The following is a 19,283-nucleotide window of genomic DNA, read 5'->3' on the forward strand; positions in this document are numbered from 1 at the left end:
TGAAAACCAATATTTTAAAATCCATGTCAATCTAACATTCTTTAATCTTGTAATATTTATTAAAATAGTCCTTAAATTTCTTCCAATCTTCTTCCACTGTCTCTTTCTCCTGGTCTCGGATTCTGCCCGTCATCTCTGCGAGTCCCATGTAGTCTGTCATCTTCATCTGTCATCTTCATCTGCCATTCTTCCAGAGTGGGTAGATCTGATGTCTTCCAATACTTTGCAATAAGGATCCTTGCTGCTGTTGTGGCATACAAAAACAAAGTTCTGTCCTTTTTTAACACCACATGGCTTACCATACCCAGGAGAAAGGCCTCTGGTTTCTTCAGGAAAGTGTATTTAAACATCTTTTTCATTTCATTATATATCATTTCCCAGAGAGCCTTAATCCTTGGGCATGTCCACCAAAGGTGAAAAAATGTACCTTCATTCTCTTTACATTTCCAACATTTGTTATCTGACAAGTGGTTAATTTTTGCAAGCTTGACTGGGGTCATGTACCACCTATATATCATTTTCATAATATTTTCTCTCAAGGCATTACATGCCGTGAATTTCATGCCGGTGGTCCACAACCTTTCCCAGTCAGCGAACATAATATTATGACCAATATCTTGTGCCCACTTGATCATAGCTGATTTAACAGTTTCATCCTCCGTATTCCATTTCAGCAGCAAGTTATACATTTTTGATAAGTTCTTAGTACTGGATTCTAACAATTCTGTTTCCAGTTTAGATTTCTCCACCTGGAAACCAATTTTCTTGTCCATCTTGTAAACCTCCATTATTTGATAATAGTGAAGCCAGTCTCTGACTTTATCCTTTAGTTTCTCAAAACTCTTCAATTTAAAATTACTACCCTCCTGTTCTAAAATTTCCCAATACCTCGGCCATGTGGACTCCATATTAAGTCTTTTCACAGCTTTTGCCTCCATTGATGAAAGCCACCTTGGAGTTTTGTTCTCCAGTAGGTCTTTATATCTAGTCCACACATTGTACAATGCTTTCCTGACAATATGACTTTTAAAACCTTTATGAATCTTCACTTTGTCGTACCACAAATATGCATGCCACCCAAAAAAGTTGTTAAAACCTTCCAAATCTAAAATGTCTGTGTTTTTAAGAAGCAGCCAATCCTTCAACCAGCAGAAAGCTGCTGATTCATAATAAAGTTTCAAATCTGGCACCATAATTCAAAAGCATCAATTCTTCGGCGATCAGCCTTCTTTATGGTCCAGCTCTCACTTCCATACACTACTGGGAAAACCATAGCTTTAACTATACGGAGCAAACAGGGTAGTGTAATTCAAACACTATTTCAAAAGCTTGCTTTTCCTTTGCCAGGGTTAGGATCTGGTGTGCCTTATGTCGGCTTAATTTACACTGTGCCTTTTTTCTGAGGGTACTCAAGGTTACGCAATACCGGCACCTTCTTTTTCCAAATGTTAAATGTAACAAATGTTATTGTAACAACTTCATGACGATGTTGATAATGACATTTATTTATTTATTCATTTGTTTGTTTGTTTGCCACCCATCTGACTGGGTTCCCTCAGCCACTCTGGGCAGCTTCCAACAAATTAAAACCAGTTAAGACATCAAACATTTAAACGTCCCTGAACAGTGCTGCCTTCAGATGTCTTTTAAATGTTATATAGTTATCAATCTCCTTGACATCTGATGGGAGAGCATTCTACAGGGAGGGTGCCACTGCCGAGAAGGCCCTCTGCAACTTCTTGCAGTGAGGGAACCACTAGAAGCCTCTTGGAGCTGGATCTTAAATGAATGATGGGGGTGGAGACGCTCCTTCAGATATACAGTGCCAAAGCCTTTTAGGGCTTTAAAGGTCAGCACCAACACTTTGAATTGTGCTCGGAAACGTACTGGCGTGCTTTCTTCAGTAGATTTTTTGAGTTCAATGAGAGCCAGTGTGGTGTAGTGGTTAAGAGCGGTAGTCTCGTAATCTGGTGAACCGGGTTCGCGTCTCCGCTCCTCCACATGCAGCTGCTGGGTGACCTTGGGCTAGTCACACTTCTCTGAAGTCTCTCAGCCCCACTCACCTCACAGAGTGTTTGTTGTGGGGGAGGAAGGGAAAGGAGAATGTTAGCCGCTTTGAGACTCCTTTGGGTAGTGGTAAAGCGGGATATCAAATCCAAACTCTTCTCTTCTTCTTCTTCAATGGGACATGCTCCTGGATAAGTATAAGACTGTAGCATAAACTATTACAGGAATTGTATAGGTCATAGACATCAATTTTAGAATACAAAAAAAAGGGACTCAATCCTTTCCAAGTCACTATATCCTTATAGTTGAAATATCTGTAGCAGAATACAAAATGCAGAGAAAACATAGACAAGCCAACAGCTCTGATTTGCACACTCCGGCTTACCATTGTAGGTTAGGCAAAGTATTTGCTCTGCTGCTACTTCAAGACCTTTGATATCCATCTTTGTGCGGTGATAATCCAGATGATCACAGCTATTATGCATTCTTCGATTGAATGGACTAAGAGCACTCTGCTTTGGCAAATCCCATAAAGAAGACTACCGCTCTCCTTATTGACTTTAGCGCAGTGCTGTGGCAGGCAAAATGACAAAGGATAATCATTTTGAAGTCAATCCAGACAAAGCTCTTAATAAACAGTTTCTCAAAGAGAGCTACAGGCAGCTCGTTTTTATCACGCACATTCTCTATTAGTGTACTGCTGCGTGGGGTTTGTTATGCTCCTCTTAAACAAGAGGCTGTAAATTTTCAGTAATGAATAAAATGCTTCTGGTGGCTATCAGAAAGGAGGGTAATGGGACTGAGTTGAAAACTGGTCACTTTCCCAGCAAAATATACATTTTTGATGGAAGATGGACAGAAATCTTAATTGCTTGCGGGTGGGGGGGGGGGACGACCCCAGCTTTGGAAGTGTCGTGCAATTCTTCCATTCCTTTTCCAGCAGTGTGGAGCAGTTTGGATCACATGGTCCAAAATCACAAGGTCACAAGATTTGAAAGGGCACCACAACCCTGTGAGGTAGGGTGAGCTGAGAGGTAGTGACTGGCCCAAGGGTCACCCAGTGTGATTTGAACCCTGGTCTCCCAGGTCTGACATGCTAACCATTATACCATACTGTCTATTTAAGCTTGTAGAACCCATTCTCAGTAGTGGTATTCTTCCATTTTTTTCACCATTTGGGAGAGCACAGAGCTCATTTCCTCTCCTTGGTGACGTTCTGGGTTGATTTGAAAGGAGAAAGAAACTTCCTAAGTGTTGAGAAGAAAAGTAAAGAGGCACTGCTGTCCATTCTACCCTGTATTGACTGCATACTGTACTGGTTTCCTGCTGCAGTTTGCCTTCCTCCAAAAACTATGCTACTCATTGCATTGTCCCAGGCCCTCCAAGCATCCCTATTTTCCACAGGCAGTCCAAGATTTACAGAAGCCATCTGGTCTCTGCTTTGATCCCAGAATGTTCCACTTTTTATTAGGATGTCCCTATTTTCATAACAGAAAAGCTGGAGGGTATGGGGTTATGCGCCCCCCCGAGCCAAGGAGATAAGTAACTTCATAACTTTAGAAGACTTCTAAAGGTTAGAAAAGGTTTTTTTTTTTAAAAAAAAAAAAAGTTTAATTGTTTATTATGTTTTTATATGTGTTGGAAGTCATCCAGAGTGTCTGGGGCAACCCAGTTGGATGGGTCGGGTATAAATTGTAACATTATTATTTTTATTATCAATTACAGAATAGGGTCTCCCTTTTTCAATTGGAGAAATGTTGGAGGGTATGCTCCACTGTGGCAAAACTACATAATTTATGTAATTAATTACTTATGTAGTTATTATTACAAAGGTTGCACAGAACCCCTAATCTCTACTGAGTTGTAGCAGAATTTCAGGGGGCTCCAGGCCCCTTCAATAAAACATTGTGGGGGCCCAGGTAAGCCCTGTCCCCCACATAATAAATCACATGACACAGTACACACACACACCTTTGAATGGCAATGTTCATTGACTGGGGAGGTCCGCCCCCCTGAAATGTTTTATTGTGGGGTGTGAAGACCCCTCAGCCCCTAAGAGTTAGCTCAAATGGCCAGGGTTGTGCTTCCGTTGGGAATCAAGAAGAAGTGGAGACCGTCATATCAGAGATATTGTTCATTAACACATATTTACACCTGAGTCTGCACTGGAGAGTGTTCAGTGTGTTACATCTCTCTCTTTTTTGATTATTTTTTATTCAATTTCCAATATGCATTCCATCCATGTTTAACATCCACTTCTAACATATACATCTTTTAGGCTTCCCTCAGCCTGTCTGACAATTTTCCATATTATCACAATTACTCACATTTGAGTAATATATTCTTAAATTTATATTGCGCTTTAACAATCTTAATCTCATCATATATTTTAAGCAACATTTCTATCAATCATTTTCACAGAGCTTCTTGAAAGCCAACAAGCGTTAATTGTTCCTCACATACATTTTTGATATACTCTGTAAATTTATTCCAGTCCTCAGTGAATCTCTGATCGCGTTGGTTCCAAATTTTCCCCGTTAATTTATCCATTTCTGCATATTCCATCAGTTTCATTCTCCATTCTTCCCTCGTCGGCATTTCTTCCTGTTTCCATTTCTGGGCCATCAAAATTCTAGCTGCTGTCACTACATACCTAAATAACTTCACATCCTTCTTTTTAATTTCATTCCCTAATATTCCTAATAAAAATGCTTCTGGTTTCTTAACAAAAGTATATTTCAACATTTTCTTCATCTCATTATAAATCATTTCCCAGAAACCTTTTACTTTCTTACACTCCCACCACATGTGATAAAATTTTCCTCCTTTTTCCTGACATTTCCAACATTTATTACTGACTTTATACATCTTACCAAGTTTCACTGGTGTTACATACCATCTATACATCATTTTCATAACATTTTCTTTTATTGTAGTGCATGCAGTGAATTTCATTCCTTCTTTCCACAATTTTATCCACTCATCAAGTAGTATATTATAACCAAAATCTTTGGCCCACTGAATCATAACCGATTTTACTTCTTCATCCTTTGTATGCCACTCAAGTAATAATTTATACATTTTTGATAAAATTTTAACATCACTATTCAAGATTTCTTGATGAAACCTAGATTTCTTTTCCTGAAAACCTCTTTCTGACATCTCTTTTTTGAACATTGCATTCAACTTACCTGGCAGGGGAGACACCTTGATCATCAGTGCGTTACATCTCAACAGCAGCTTGTCACCCAGCCATGCAGCACTGGATTTCCAAGGCATCCTGAGCATCTCTCAGCCTGCCAAGATGGTTCTGGCCTTCAGCTCCCATGTGGAGTTCTGTCCCCTCCTTTTCTTCTACCCAAAAGCCCCTGCTCAAAACCTCAGTTTTAAGAGAACTCTTGTCTTGCTGTGGAGCCATCACACATGCTTGGCAACCTCCAGCTTCCTTGTCAGCTGCTGAATGTCTCACCTTTTGTCAGGGTCATGAATCTTCTATGTTTCTTAAGGCTGCATTCAGGCCAGCCTTACCAGGCTAATTTGGTCTGTTAGCATAGGCTAAGTCAGGGGTCTGCAACCTTTAAGACAAAAAGAGCCACTTGGACCCGTTTCCGAAGGGAAAAAAAACTGGGAGCCGCAAAACTCGTCATTATAAAAATAACTTTTTTGTCACTTTTTTATTATTTCTTTGTTTGACCCCTCAGAATTACTCCTCCTCATAGAAATAAACGTTAAATTAACAAGTTACCTTTTTGTGTGTGTGTGTTCTTCACTCCCCTTCAAAACAGTGACCAGCGTACATGCCCCCTTTCAATGCAGTGACCAGCGTACATGCCCCTTGCAATGTGGCGAGTGGGCGGGAAGGTGACGTCGGGACGGTGCGTGACTAACGCACGCACCGCCCCCATGCGACGTCACAGCCAGTACAGCGCCACAGTGGGGAGTGTCGGGGTGCACAATGCGTCTCCTCTCCTCGCTAGTATTCACCCCGGAGCCGCGGCAAAGGTGTAAAAGAGCCACATGTGGCTCCGGAGCCGCGGGTTGCAGACCCCTGGGCTAAGTGCAGGAATTTCTGTGTTTGGCACACCTTCATTCTAACTTTTGCTAATTCTACCAAAACCTATAACATCATTATGACATTCATTTCAAAGCAAAGGAAATGCAATGAAAGGGGAGGGATGAAATCAATTAGGTACCATTTATGGACTGAAAAGGGATGCGGGTGGTGCTGTGGGTTAAACCACAGAGCCTAGGACTTGCCGATCAGAAGGTCGGCGGTTCAAATCCCCGTGATGGGGTGAGCTCCCGTTGCTCGGTCCCTGCTCCTGCCAACCTAGCAGTTCAAAAGCACGTCAAAGTGCAAGTAGATAAATAGGTACTGCTCTAGCGGGAAGGTAAACGTCGTTTCCGTGTGCTGCTCTGGTTTGCCAGAAGCGGCTTAGTCATGCTGGCCACATGACCTGGAAGCTGTACGCTGGCTCCCTTGGCCAATAAAACAAGATGAGTGCCGCAACTCTAGAGTCGGCCACGACTGGACTGGTCAGGGGTCCCTTTACCTTTACCTTTATGGACTGAAAAAAATCTACAAAAGTGAATACCAATATTTTTGCCACATTGATTCATGTTCCAGATGGGATGGATAAGTGAACACCAGCAATTTCCATTTCTGTTTTTGTTGGAATTCTCTGACATCCCTAGGTGAGAATTCTGAAGGATGTGGAATTGAACCAATTGAAGAAGTAACCCTGTTGTTAGTAAACCACTTCTCTAGTTTTTCTGGGAGGGCTGGAGATAAAAAATAAGGTTCACTGAGGGATGAGGTAAGGTCCTTGAAAGGAAGGCAGCAATGGTTCTTTTCTACTTTGAATCCTTGTTGCAAATATTGAAAATGTTGCATTTTATTTCAGTGTTTTATTTATGTTTGGATTCCAAACTCTTTACAGTCAGGGTGGTAACGCACAGGGTGGGTAAAACATTGAAATAAAAAAAGTAAACAGGCCACAAGTGATGAGGTGGGGGGATGAGCTGTGAAAACAAAGCTGTCGCTCTGCTTGCAAAAGGACTGCACATTGTGGATCATATTTATTTACATGACTAAATTTTAGTGGTTTCATGAGAATGTAACTGTCATGGTCGCTGCAACCGCTCGATTTAAGCCTCAGCTTTGTAGTTTAGTATGGGTGCTGAGTATTCAGTCAACAGTCCTTATCCCATACCCTCCAAAATTTCTCTGATGAAAATAGGGACATTCCCATTCCATCATGATAATTTTACTATTTATAACCCACACATCTTATTGGGTTGCCCCTGCACTCGGAGCAGCTTCCAACATACAGTGGTACTTCAAGTTACATATGCTTCAGGTTACATACGCTTCAGGTTACAGACTCCGCTAACCCAGAAATAGTACCTCAGGTTAAGAACTTTGCTTCAGGATGAGAAAAGAAATCGCACGATGGCAGCACAGCAGCAGCAGGAGGCCTCATTAGCTAAAGTGGAGCTTCAGGTTAAGAGCAGTTTCAGGTTAAGAACAGACCTCCAGAATGAATTAAGTACTTAACCCGAGGTACCACTGTATATAAAAAACATAATAAAACATTAAACATTTTTAAAAATATTCCCTATACAGGATTGCCTTTAGATGGCTCAGGGTTTAGATAACTCCATACCCTCCAACATTTCTCCAATGAAAATAGGGAGATCCTAGGGAAAAGCGGGACATTCCAGGATCAAAAAAGAAACCAGGATGGATTCTCTAAATCAGGGACGTCCCTGAAATATAGGGCCAATGGCAGGGTCTGTTTTCCCTCGTTGTTGGCTCACACTTTCTGCAGTTCTTTGAGGAGAAGGAATGGACGTGATGCATTTTAAGTCTATTGTAAAGTTGTGTCCTTTGTGGCATGCAAAAGGGCTATTAACAGACGTTTTCCAGTTCCAAATAAATGTCTGTTCTCCAAGAAGGATTTGAGGTAACTTATGCATTGGGATCAAAGGAGCAAGCCTTTATTCTGTGCAAATGCTTTCTGTTTCCTTACAAGTTGGAAGCAACAAAAAGTCAAGCAGCAGCTCTTTAGAAAGCCCCAGCAGATGCTCTGCTTCTCTTGGTGGCAGATTTTTTTTTTTTTTTGTATTTGTATTTTTTTAAATCTTTGCATGCCATCTGATCCAGTTCAGGGAATGTCAACAATAACACCACCACGAAACAGATGCCTTGGAGGCTGCCAGTGTATAGTTCCACCTCGCCACACACACAAACAACTGTTTCTCAATGTGTCCCGTACACCCACAAGCTGAAATTAATCTGGAGTTCTGTTTAGAGTGTAATATCAGAATGAGACAGGTTACAGCCAGCTAACATTCTTTATCTTTTACTCCTGTAGAAATCTGTTCTATTTAAATGGGTATTTATCATAATAATGGCCCTGCTAGATCAGACCGGAGGCCTATCTAGCCTAGCATAGATGCTGTGGACAAGGGACGTTTCAAATCAGAAACCGGGATGCTTTCTGTAAATCCAGGACCGTCTCTGGAATATACGGACATTTAGAGGTTCTGCTCTTATGGTTGTATCCAGCACCATGTGAGCAGTTTTACTATGACTTCCACTTCCTACCGCCACCCCAAATCTTCTCCAGAGAGTGCCTCAATCCCATCCAAAAGTCTGCAGTTACATGGCATGAATTTTAGTGCACACTTTAACTAAAATATGCACTTGCTAACATGAAATGCACACTTTTCAATGCATTCGTATGTTAAATACACATTTTACATAAAACGTGTTTTTTTGTCTGTACTTTTGTATACCTAAACTGCGTAGCAAAATCTGGAGAAATACATTCCGTGACTTAGGTTTGTCTTCGGTTCGCAAGTGAGTTTTGGGATTGTTGGATTGGATCAGTCCTCTGTAAAAAGTGACGTGAACGAATTCCTCCCCTGTCTCTAATAGGAATTGGCAACAGTATTAAGATCCTGGGTTTTCAGGTCTGTTGTCTCCTCTGAAAGGAAGTCACAATGCTTAATTGTAAGTGCAGAAGGACAGGCTTCAGTAGATTAGTGGTATCACAAAGGCACTCTTTTTGTACTTGGGGGTACTTCTTTATCATATAACACTACTGTACTTCATAGATGTATTTTTAAAACACAGAAGCGGCCTATCCATGGATGGGAATGTTGATAAAAAGGAAAGATTAGTGGTTAGAGAAGGAATACTGGTGCTATTAGTGAACAACTGAAGTGTGCCCCCCCACAAGCTAATATCCCTCCATCCTACTTATAGCACTAGGCTAAAGGAGGAACCATATGCCGGGCCTGCTACTTTCCTACCACTGGATGGTAGTAAAAATATGAATAAAAACTGTTATTTACTAGTTTATGCTCCTTCTGGTGCAATTCAGCTGAACTGTGTTGAAAAATGATCGAGATATGATCTTTCTCCCCCTCGCTAAAGGTGTTCAATGCTCTGGCATTAACTTAGCACAGAGAATATATTTTTGACAACCATTATATTAAAAGCCTGGGTTCTGCATGTAAAAGGCTGCAGTGATGTGATGCCGATGACAACATACAATTGTGTGTTCTTCCTTTGAATTTACTGCCTTCTTTCTTATTTTCTTCTTCATCTTTGTCCTACTGTGAGTTTCATACTGATAGATACAATAAACTTTCTGATTCTGAAGTCCTGCTTGGTATGTCTGATGTGCTCATTCAGAACCTCATCTCCTGAAATCAACAGCTTTTTCAAGCTGACTACTTGATCCAAGCCAGTTAATGTTAAGATGCCACAAAACTATGATAAAGTCATGAAGTAAATTCAAAGGAAGGGCAATATTTAATGGCCTTTTGCCCCTCTTTCAAGCACCTTCACCCCAAAATCACTGAAACGAGGTGCACTTTTCATAGCTAGCCTTTTTATTTTATTTTTATTTTGTGAATCCACCTTAAGGTCAGCCTTTATACACACATGTGTGCTGGCCTCTAGGTAGAGGTATTCTACCTAGCAAAAGTGGTATTCACACCATTGAAAAACATATTTCCTTGTCTTCTACTGTAGGGCATGTTCTTCTGGATACATGTTTTTTCAGCTAGACATGATGTTCCTTAGTTGCGTGTGGAGACCCCCAAACCTCCTCCAAAATAAATCACACAGGACACAGAATATTTGTTTAAGAATTTTTGACATTAGTTTGACCACAACTTTATTGATGTGAGTGGTTGCTTAGGCATTGGTTCGGACTACCTAAACCTGCACCAGCAGGAACATGACTGACAACTGGAACCTCCAGAGGTCAGTAAGGGAAAACATACTGGGGGAGCACAGAGGCAGATTTCCACCTCTTAGTTCACCCCAGCTGCTCCCAGGAACTCTGGCATGGCCCTACCCCTGAGAGGGAATCGGACAGAGCAAATTGAGCCCCTGGATTCCTTTAATGGAATTCCCTAGCAGCAGCAACAAAAATGAGGGGCAGACACAGCCAATCCATAATCCCCTCCACCAAAGAATGAACTAATGCCTAACCGCCAACCTTACAAAGTTGTGATGATTTGCTACATGGTAGGCAAAAACCAAATAGCACCAGCCAATCAGCTTGGTATGGTAGTAGTTGCAGTAAGCAGCAACTGTTACAAAGTAGGGTTATATGGACAAAATTCCTACTAGGCCCCTGTTCCAAAAACAGATGACCCTAGATAGGCATAGAAAGGTCAAAAACACCACCTTAAATTATAAGGTGGGAGATCCGCTGCACAATGTGAAAGAGAAAGTACTTTGCCTTGTGCAGCCCCTTAAATAGCCCCTTAGTTGCCAATCAAACCCCAACCGACAGAAAATTATCCCCAGCAACAAAGGGGCAACCAATGAGGTGCAGAGGGCATCCAAGCAGGCCCGCCCCAGCAACAAGAAGGCAGTTTGGTGATATCACCACAACACGTGGCTCTCCATGATTTGGAGGACACAATCTGTGGATTTGGAAATAACGGGGAGGGTTTAGATAGTGGAGGCAGGACCTTTCCATTTTGCCTTTTAGGCAATGAAATGGAACAGGCTGTCCCTGAGTAGAAGGAAACCTCTGTACTTAAATTTAAAACCAGTGTGTGGTAGTGGTTAGAATAGTGGCACTGATCACAGGAGGACCAGATTCATCTATGAAATTAAGAGTGGTTTGGAGCATTAACAGTGCATTTGCAGAAATAACAACTATGTCACACTCCCTGTGTTTATATCAAGCACATTCAAAGTTCTCTTGGTACCTCATGCATTTCCCCGTACAGGAAATGTGCAAACCCATTTGAAGTCAAGTACAGGAAGTGTCATTAAGCAAGATGTCCTGTATCTATACATAGCATTAACTCCAACCTGGGGCTTCCTTCTCCAAGATAACAACACAAGAAGTGCAACTGACATTTCCTGCAGTCCAAACCCACACTGATTGGATGGCTATGGGCAGGCTGGTGACTCTCAGTCTAATCAACCTCAGAAGAACACAGAGGCTAACTGAGATAAGAATTATAAAATAATCTGCATGTTGTTATTTGTAATAATTTCTATAAACAGAGTTAGGTACACTTAAAGATCCCAAAGGGTTTGTGCAATGTTCCTGTCTTGCTCAGAAATAGCAACTTTCCCATTTGATGTCGTTAGAGATTGAAATGATTTTTGGATTAATACTTAAAACGAAAAAGCTACCGTTCTTCCATCCATGTATTTCTCTTATTAATTACTTTGACCTTTTCTCTCTTTTTCTGTTAAGCTTCATTCTGACTTGGACAAGGGAGTGGGAAGTGTTAAGTACACGTTATCAGGAGATGGTGCTGGTACAGTGTTTACCATTGACGAGACCACAGGGGACATTCATGCCATAAAGAGCCTTGACCGCGAAGAGAAGCCTTTCTACACCCTCCGTGCTCAAGCAGTGGACATCGATACGAGGAAGCCACTGGAGCCCGAATCTGAGTTCATCATCAAAGTGCAGGACATTAATGATAATGAACCAAAATTTCTCGATGGGCCTTATGTTGCCAGTGTCCCTGAAATGTCTCCAGTAGGTAAGTCTGCCTCTTCTTCTTCCTTCTCCTTCTTTAAAGGAACTCTTCTTACCTAACCTGCACGCTTTAGCCTCATTTGTTCTGGAAATGAACCTGGCAAAACAACAACAAACAAACATATGGTCACATAAAGCATCCTCAATAAACAAACAAGACGTAACTGGTTGTGTTCTTAGATAAATAAGGTATACTATTCATAGTATCAAATTGTAAATTTCAATAGAAGTAACTCATAAAGTTCAAGAAACGAACAAAGCAGAAGACCCAGTGGATCAGATCATTCTCTAGTCGGTTCATGTATAAGGTCCATCTGTGTAATGGTGTCTGTTCATAAAGTCCAAACTTATCTGTTCATAAAGTCCAAACCATCCACATGAAAGGTTGTTACAGTTCCACAAAATCCTTTCACAGAGTCTAAGACAAGGATTTCCGGAATATTGGCCTTGTTTCACCGTCCTGGGCTTCATCAGTAGTTAAATCACTAAGTAATGCAAATAAATTCAATATCATGATCTCACGCATTTTACAGCAAAAATAATATAAAACCATAAATAACTGTGCATAGCATATGTTAGATTACAGGATAGTGGCTCTTATGGCCTGGTAGTAGCTGCAGTGAGCAGCAACTGTTACAAAGTAGGGTTATATGGACAAGCACAATATTGATTGGGTTACAGGTATATCTTTCTTAAAGATACAGAATATCTTTCTTAAAGTGACCCATATGGCACAGCAAAAATAAAACAAACTTAATCCATGTTCAGATGATATACATGTAAACACTAATACAAACTCATACATTAATGTAAACAATTTTTGGATCTAAAGTAATAGCAATCCACAGATGGACAATTAAGTACTCAAAATAATCCACTTGGCCCATAGAGGTGATATTGTTGAGCATCAGCCCCAAGAAGGATGGCCAATAGCCACAGATGATGGGAGCTGTAGTGGTTGAGGGGTATCTTCACACGTGTTGGTGCTCTCAGCAAGTTGCCCCAGGAAGATTGAAGGGAGATTGAAGGGAGTCATTGCTGCCAGATCATTCTAGGTGACCTGTCTCCTCCATGTGTGTGAAGTATGTTTAATCACTGAGATTTCCATGATGACAGTAGCCCTTTTTAAAGCAGCATTATTTTGGTAAGGTGTCAACTGCATATGCAGCGCACATGAGAGTTACAAAAATGGAGCCTGAACATAAACACATCTCTCATGTAGAAGTCCCACATGTGGCCAATACAACTACATGGGGTTACCGTTATGCTCCCCTGGTAGTGTGGGGGATCGAATCTCAGCGAGATGTAGATTTAACTTTACCCCTTGCTATTTTTTTTTTTGCTTCATGCAGAAAAAGCTGTTGTTTGCCCCTTGAGGGAAAACACAGAAGGGAGGTGTTTGGATAGGCATGCCCTTTTGAGGGCAAGTTATTATGATAGCTGGGACGGGGGTGGCGCTGTGGGTTAAACCACAGAGCCCAGTACATGCTGATCAGAAGGTCGGCGATTCGAATCCCTGTGACAGGGTGAGCTCCCGTTGCTCTGTCCCTGCTCCTGCCAACCTAGCAGTTCAAAAGCATGTCAAAGTGCAAGTAGATAAATAGGTACCGCTCTAGCAGGAAGGTAAATGGCATTTACGTGCGCTGTTCTGGTTCGCCAGAAGCAGCTTAGTCATGCTGGCCACATGACCTGGAAGCTGTATGCCGGCTCCCTCGGCCAATATAGCGAGATGAGTGCCGCAACCTCAGAGTCGGTCACGACTGGACCTAATGGTCAGGGGTCCCTTTACCCTTTACCTATTATGATAGACCTTTCAATCAGTATTTAAATCAGGACTTCTCTGCCTATGTGGGCAAAATTGAGAGTGAATTTATTATTATTTGTGCTACCCTTTTTAAGCTCAAGCGGGAAGAGATCAGAGAGTTTGACATACGCACAGTGATAAGAATAGCCATACTCATAATGACCAAGTCATGCCTCCGCTGCTAAATTAATCACCAACAATTTCTTTTTTATATAAATAATTTTTTATTAATTCATCCCAATTAATAACAAATCAAAGCAAATCACAATGCAAAAAAAAGAGCAAATTACATTCTGAATTAAAAAAAAATAAATCTGAGGGACTTCCCATGTACTGGATGTCTGGAGAAATATAATTATCGAAGAATTCATGTATCAGAAAACTAAATACTGGATGGCAAAGTCTTACATTAGCAACACCAACAATTTCTAAGCAACAAACATTAGCTTTTCTGCTAACGTAAGACTTTGCTGTCCTGTATTTAGTATTCTGATACATGAATTATTCGATAATGATATTCTTTTGCCTCCGGGTGATCTTTCAGCTGAAACAAATAATGTGTCATAACTGTATGATTTTTTTGGTAAGCTAAAAAAAATACCAGCTTTTTTATAAATCATCAAAATGAAACGGTTGTTTTCATCTAAGATTTCCTCTTCCTGCCATTCATTTTGTCTCCTAAATTGCTTTAAAAGCATTCTTTAAGGATGTAGACTGGCCTACTTTCTACCTCAGCTTCCTTTCAAAAACCCAATCTATTACTGAGCCTCCTCTTCAGACCACACATAGATATACTGTCGGTATTGGCATTCATGACCTCTGCTGTTCAAGGTTGAGTATTAAATTAGTTCTGTGTAGTAGCTACTCAAAGAGCATAGACCTGTGTAGGAGCTGCTTGAGACATCGTACCATACTGGATAATGGATGCACACCTCTGGTTTGAGTACACTTGAGCAAGTGAGACAAATATTCTACATCACCACCATTTTAAGATATCAACAGCAATTACTTGCTGCAGACATGGCAGTGGGAGGCCCCAGGAGCGTATGCAATCAGTTGCTTCTGCTTGTGTATCTGTGGCCATCTCCTTCGTTGGCTTAGCAATAATAATAATAATATTAATAATAATAATAATTTTTATTTATACCCTGCCCATCTGGCTGGGTTTCCCCAGCCACTCTGGGCAACTCCCAGCAGAATATTAAAAACATGATAAAACATCAAACATTAAAAACTTCCCTAAACAAGGCTGCCTTCAAACATCTTCTAAAAGTCAGATAGTTGTTTATTTCCTTGACATCTGGTGGGAGGGCTTTCCACAGGGTGGACGCCACTACTGAGAAGGCCCTCTGCCTGGTTTCCTGTAACCTCGCTTCTCGTAATGAGGGAACCGCCAGAAGGCCCTTGGCTCTGGACCTCAGTGTCCGAGCTGAAAGTTGGGGGTGGAGATGCTCCTTCACGTATACTGAGCCGAGACCGTTTAGCAAGGTCTTATGGAAGGTGTTTAATATTTGGTTACTAAGGGGTTTGTATGTTTGTTTTGGAATGTGTTCCTTCCCTGAAACATTCTTAGTTATTCACAATGGCCACAATCTGACCCCCCTCTACTTGCAAAAGTTGCAGCACCCCAACAATTTGTCCATCTCGCCCAGTACAGTATTGTCTTTTCTTCTTGGGAATGTCTCTCCAGGTTCTCAGCCAGAGAACCTTATCCCTTTAATGAATGAACTCGGGACCTTCTGCTTGTTAGCTGTGTGCTCTGCATTACTGAGCTATGGTCCTAATGTGCCAGGTTCATTTGCTCTCCTCTTTGCCTCCTCTCTCCTCTGTTGCCTGGACACTGAGACCATGCTCCTTCCCTGGGTGCATCTGACAGCTGAGGCCTCTACTGATAGACTACTCTTATCAAGATTAGAAATAGCTTTCAGCATGAGACTATGGTATTGAATGATATTGAACGTGCACAGATACTATCAGTGCCTTGCAGCAGAGAGGAATTTGGGTGGGGAGAAGGGGATCTGCCCCTCCCTTTTCATCCTTCACAGTCTAGTTTTCTGTACTCTCTGCCTTGCTATGTATGTTTACAGGGGTTGAGTCATAGTTCATGCTGTTTCCTGTTGACCCCATAATTATATTTTGCTTCAAGTTACAAATCTTATTTATTTAGGTCATTTCTATGCATGCTTGCTGGCAAAGCCAGAAAGAAAATAGAATCCCCTGCAATTCTTTCCACACTTATGCTTAACAAGTGTGACCTCTATATAAGTACATCAGAACATCTGTTTATAGTGTTTCAAAGAGGAAGAGCAGGTTGCAAGTTTAAAAATGCATGGCAGTAAAATGAATAAAGAAATGCACTGGCAATTTGTCCTGTCAGAGTTGTATACAACTGACAAAGCATCTGCTTAATGCACCTTGCTAACTGTTTTGTCACTGTAAATTCTTCCCCAACCTCAACACTTGATTTTGTGTTTTTTAAAAAAAATAAAAAAAAAAAATAATGTTGAGGATATTGTGTGATTCTACCAGCTTTTTTTTTTAATGTTCGTTGGCAGTTTGCTTTGTTGTTGTTGTTATTATTTAGTTGTTTAGTCTTAGCTCTTCGTGACCCCATGGACCAGAGCATGCCAGGCACTCCTGTCTTCCACTGCCTCTGCAGTTTGGTCAAACTCATGTTCATAGCTTCAAGAACATTGTCCAACCATCTCATCCTCTGTCGTCCCCTTTTCCTTGTGCCCTCCATCTTTCCCAACATCAGGGTCTTTTCCAGGGAGTCTTCCCTTCTCATGAGGTGGCCAGATTATTGGAGCCTCAGCTTCAGGATCTGTCCTTCCAGTGAGCACTCAGGGATGATTTCCTTCAGAATGGATAGGTTTGTTCTTCTTGCAGTCCATGGGACTCTCAAGAGTCTTCTCCAGCACCATAATTCAAAAGCATCAATTCTCTGGTGATCAGCCTTCTTTATTGTCCAGCTCTCACTTCCATACATCACTACTGGGAAAACCATAGCTTTAACTATACTGATCTTTGTCTGCAAGGTGATGTCTCTGCTTTTTACGATGCTATATAGGTTTGTCATTGCTTTTCTCCCAAGAAGCAGGGGTCTTTTAATTTCGTGACTGCTGTCGACATCTGCAGTGATCATGGAACCCAAGAAAGTAAAATCTCTCACTGCCTCTATTTCTTCCCCTTCTATTTGCCAGGAGGTGATGGGACCAATGGCCATGATCTTAGTTTTTTTGATGTTGAGCTTCAAGCCATATTTTGTGCTCTCCTCTTTCACCCTCATTAAACGGTTATTTAATTCCTCCTCACTTTCCAAACAGAAAAAAGTGTTTATTAACAGAGTAGCAAAAGTGGAGCTAATTACAAAGGATGGATTAGAATTCAGCAAATTAACATGAAGCTTTCTAAACAGTAGCCTAGCAGAATGAAGAGTAAATGATAGCAGTACCAGTACTAGGTGCCTTGGTAACTGGGGCAAACAACCTGACATTTGCCCTGAAGTTAACCTCATATTTTGGCATAATAATATGATAAACAAACAAGTATTGATCACTTAAATATTTAGTTTGATTGTGATAATGTTAGGGTAGCTATTAAATCAGGAACATGGAAAAAACCCTATAATATTCTAATGTTTACTACAACATTCTTGTGTCTGTTCCCAAACTGAAGAATCAAGAATAGAAGGTGTAGGAGGCTTAGTTTAGTCAGAATGGACTATACACTTTGAGAGTTAGTGCTAAATACCGTATATTTTGCTCTATAAGACTCACTTTTTCCCTCCTAAAAAGTAAGGAGAAATGTGTGTGCATCTTATGGAGTGAATGCAGGCTGCACAGCTATCCCCAAAGCCAGAACAGCAAGAGGGATTGCTGCTTTCACTGCGCAGCGATCCCTCTTGCTGTTCTGGCTTCTGAGATTCAGAATATATTTTTTCTTGTTTTCCTCCTCCAAAAACTAGGTGCGTCTTGTGGTCTGGTGTGTCTTGTAGAGTGAAAAATATGGTACATTACTTCTGGTATATGAGCCAACATAGCTGCTAGTCAGCTGTGAAAATTTGTGTCCTGAACTTTTTAGACTCGTCTACCCATGTACTATCTGAAACCAAAGGAGTGCATTGGTTGCCAAATATGACCCCCCCCCCAGTTCTTCCACCCCACTATATTAATAATGGGTTTTGCAGAATTTCTACCTTGTGAACGGATTTCCTGCTCTATTTATTGGATGGAAGCTGGTTTGAGGGAAAGTGTATCAAACAGCAGCATTTCTCATGAAACTGCAGGATACTTACGGATTGAAATGTCATGTGCTCTGGGCTTCAAACACCAGAGCACACTGGAGCTGGAATCAATAATAATGTGTGCAAAGCTTCTGTACCACTAAGTGGATCTAAACCTGAAGTGTATTTTTAAATGTATTACTTCACCTAGTCGCCCAAACGGCTGTAAACATTAACTATATTTTATAGGAAATGACTTTTTTTCCTGGCTACCGACTGAGTGGCTATGAGCATTATTTTCCCTTTCCAGCTGCTGAGCTATTTTTCTCCTATTAGCTCGGATCTATTTATATTTCTCACATCAGAAAGTAAGCAAAGGTTGCCATCACTGAAGCAGCTCTCGCTTTATGACAAGCAATAATGTCCCAGTCGTCGAACTCTCATAAAGACATTGGAGATAATGAGAGCAAGCTGAGATTTAAACGGATTATAATGGATATTTGGCACATGCTCCGACTGCTTTATCTTAAAGCACTCCATTCCCCTCTCCTCCCTTTCCTGCTTTGGAGTGTATTATATTCTGTTTTGTGTGTGAGGAGGGGCACGAGATCCCCTGTGCAACAGGGCAAGCCAGTTCTAAAGACCAGACACTGATGGATTGTAGGAGTCAGTCAAGGGATCAGCAGCCTTGGAGGGCGAAAAGCAGGAAAGACTTAAGGATGCTAAGCAAGTGGGAATCAGCAAACCAAACATGATTAACGACTGCAATTCTATGTATAGAAATATCCACAATAAAGCAGATAGTACCAAACCCCAGGAAGTGTCAGAGTGATAACAAACTGAACATTAGGGGCTTGATTAATGAGAGAGTAGAGGGGGAAAATTACTGATGGTAGATATTGTAAAAAGGGAAAACACTCCTCTGGTTCCACATGGATTTGTTTCTTTTCTTATTTTGATTGCCGTGATTTTGCCTCTACCTCTTGGACAAAGCCAGCCTGGACTCAAAAGATCTAGGGCAGGCCAAAGATGTTGCAGTATTGGTGCCTTCAGGTAAGAGTGGGATAAAGAGTGGGGTCTAGGAATATAGGAGAGGCTGAAACCCATACTTTCACTTGGCCCATATTTTTCCCCCCATATTATGTACAGATTAATTCCCAGTGGTCCAGAACACATAGTCTAAGATCCCTGTGGAGTTTTCCTTCACATATCT

General features: G+C 41.2%; 1 protein-coding gene across 4 annotated transcripts in view; it reads left to right on the forward strand.

The window, feature by feature from the left end:
• Window positions 1-19,283, forward strand: part of CDH12 (cadherin 12) — a 455,772-nt gene that overhangs the window by 338,718 nt on the left and 97,771 nt on the right. For all 4 annotated transcript variants that reach the window (XM_081873016.1, XM_081873017.1, XM_081873019.1 and 1 more), the window contains one exon: window positions 11,751-12,045. In XM_081873016.1, coding sequence (XP_081729142.1) covers window positions 11,751-12,045 — 295 coding nt within the window. The remainder of the gene's footprint in view (window positions 1-11,750; window positions 12,046-19,283) is intronic.

The sequence above is a fragment of the Podarcis erhardii genome (genome assembly GCF_964252035.2).
Source record: "Podarcis erhardii genome assembly, chromosome: 8".
Lineage (NCBI taxonomy): Eukaryota > Metazoa > Chordata > Lepidosauria > Squamata > Lacertidae > Podarcis > Podarcis erhardii.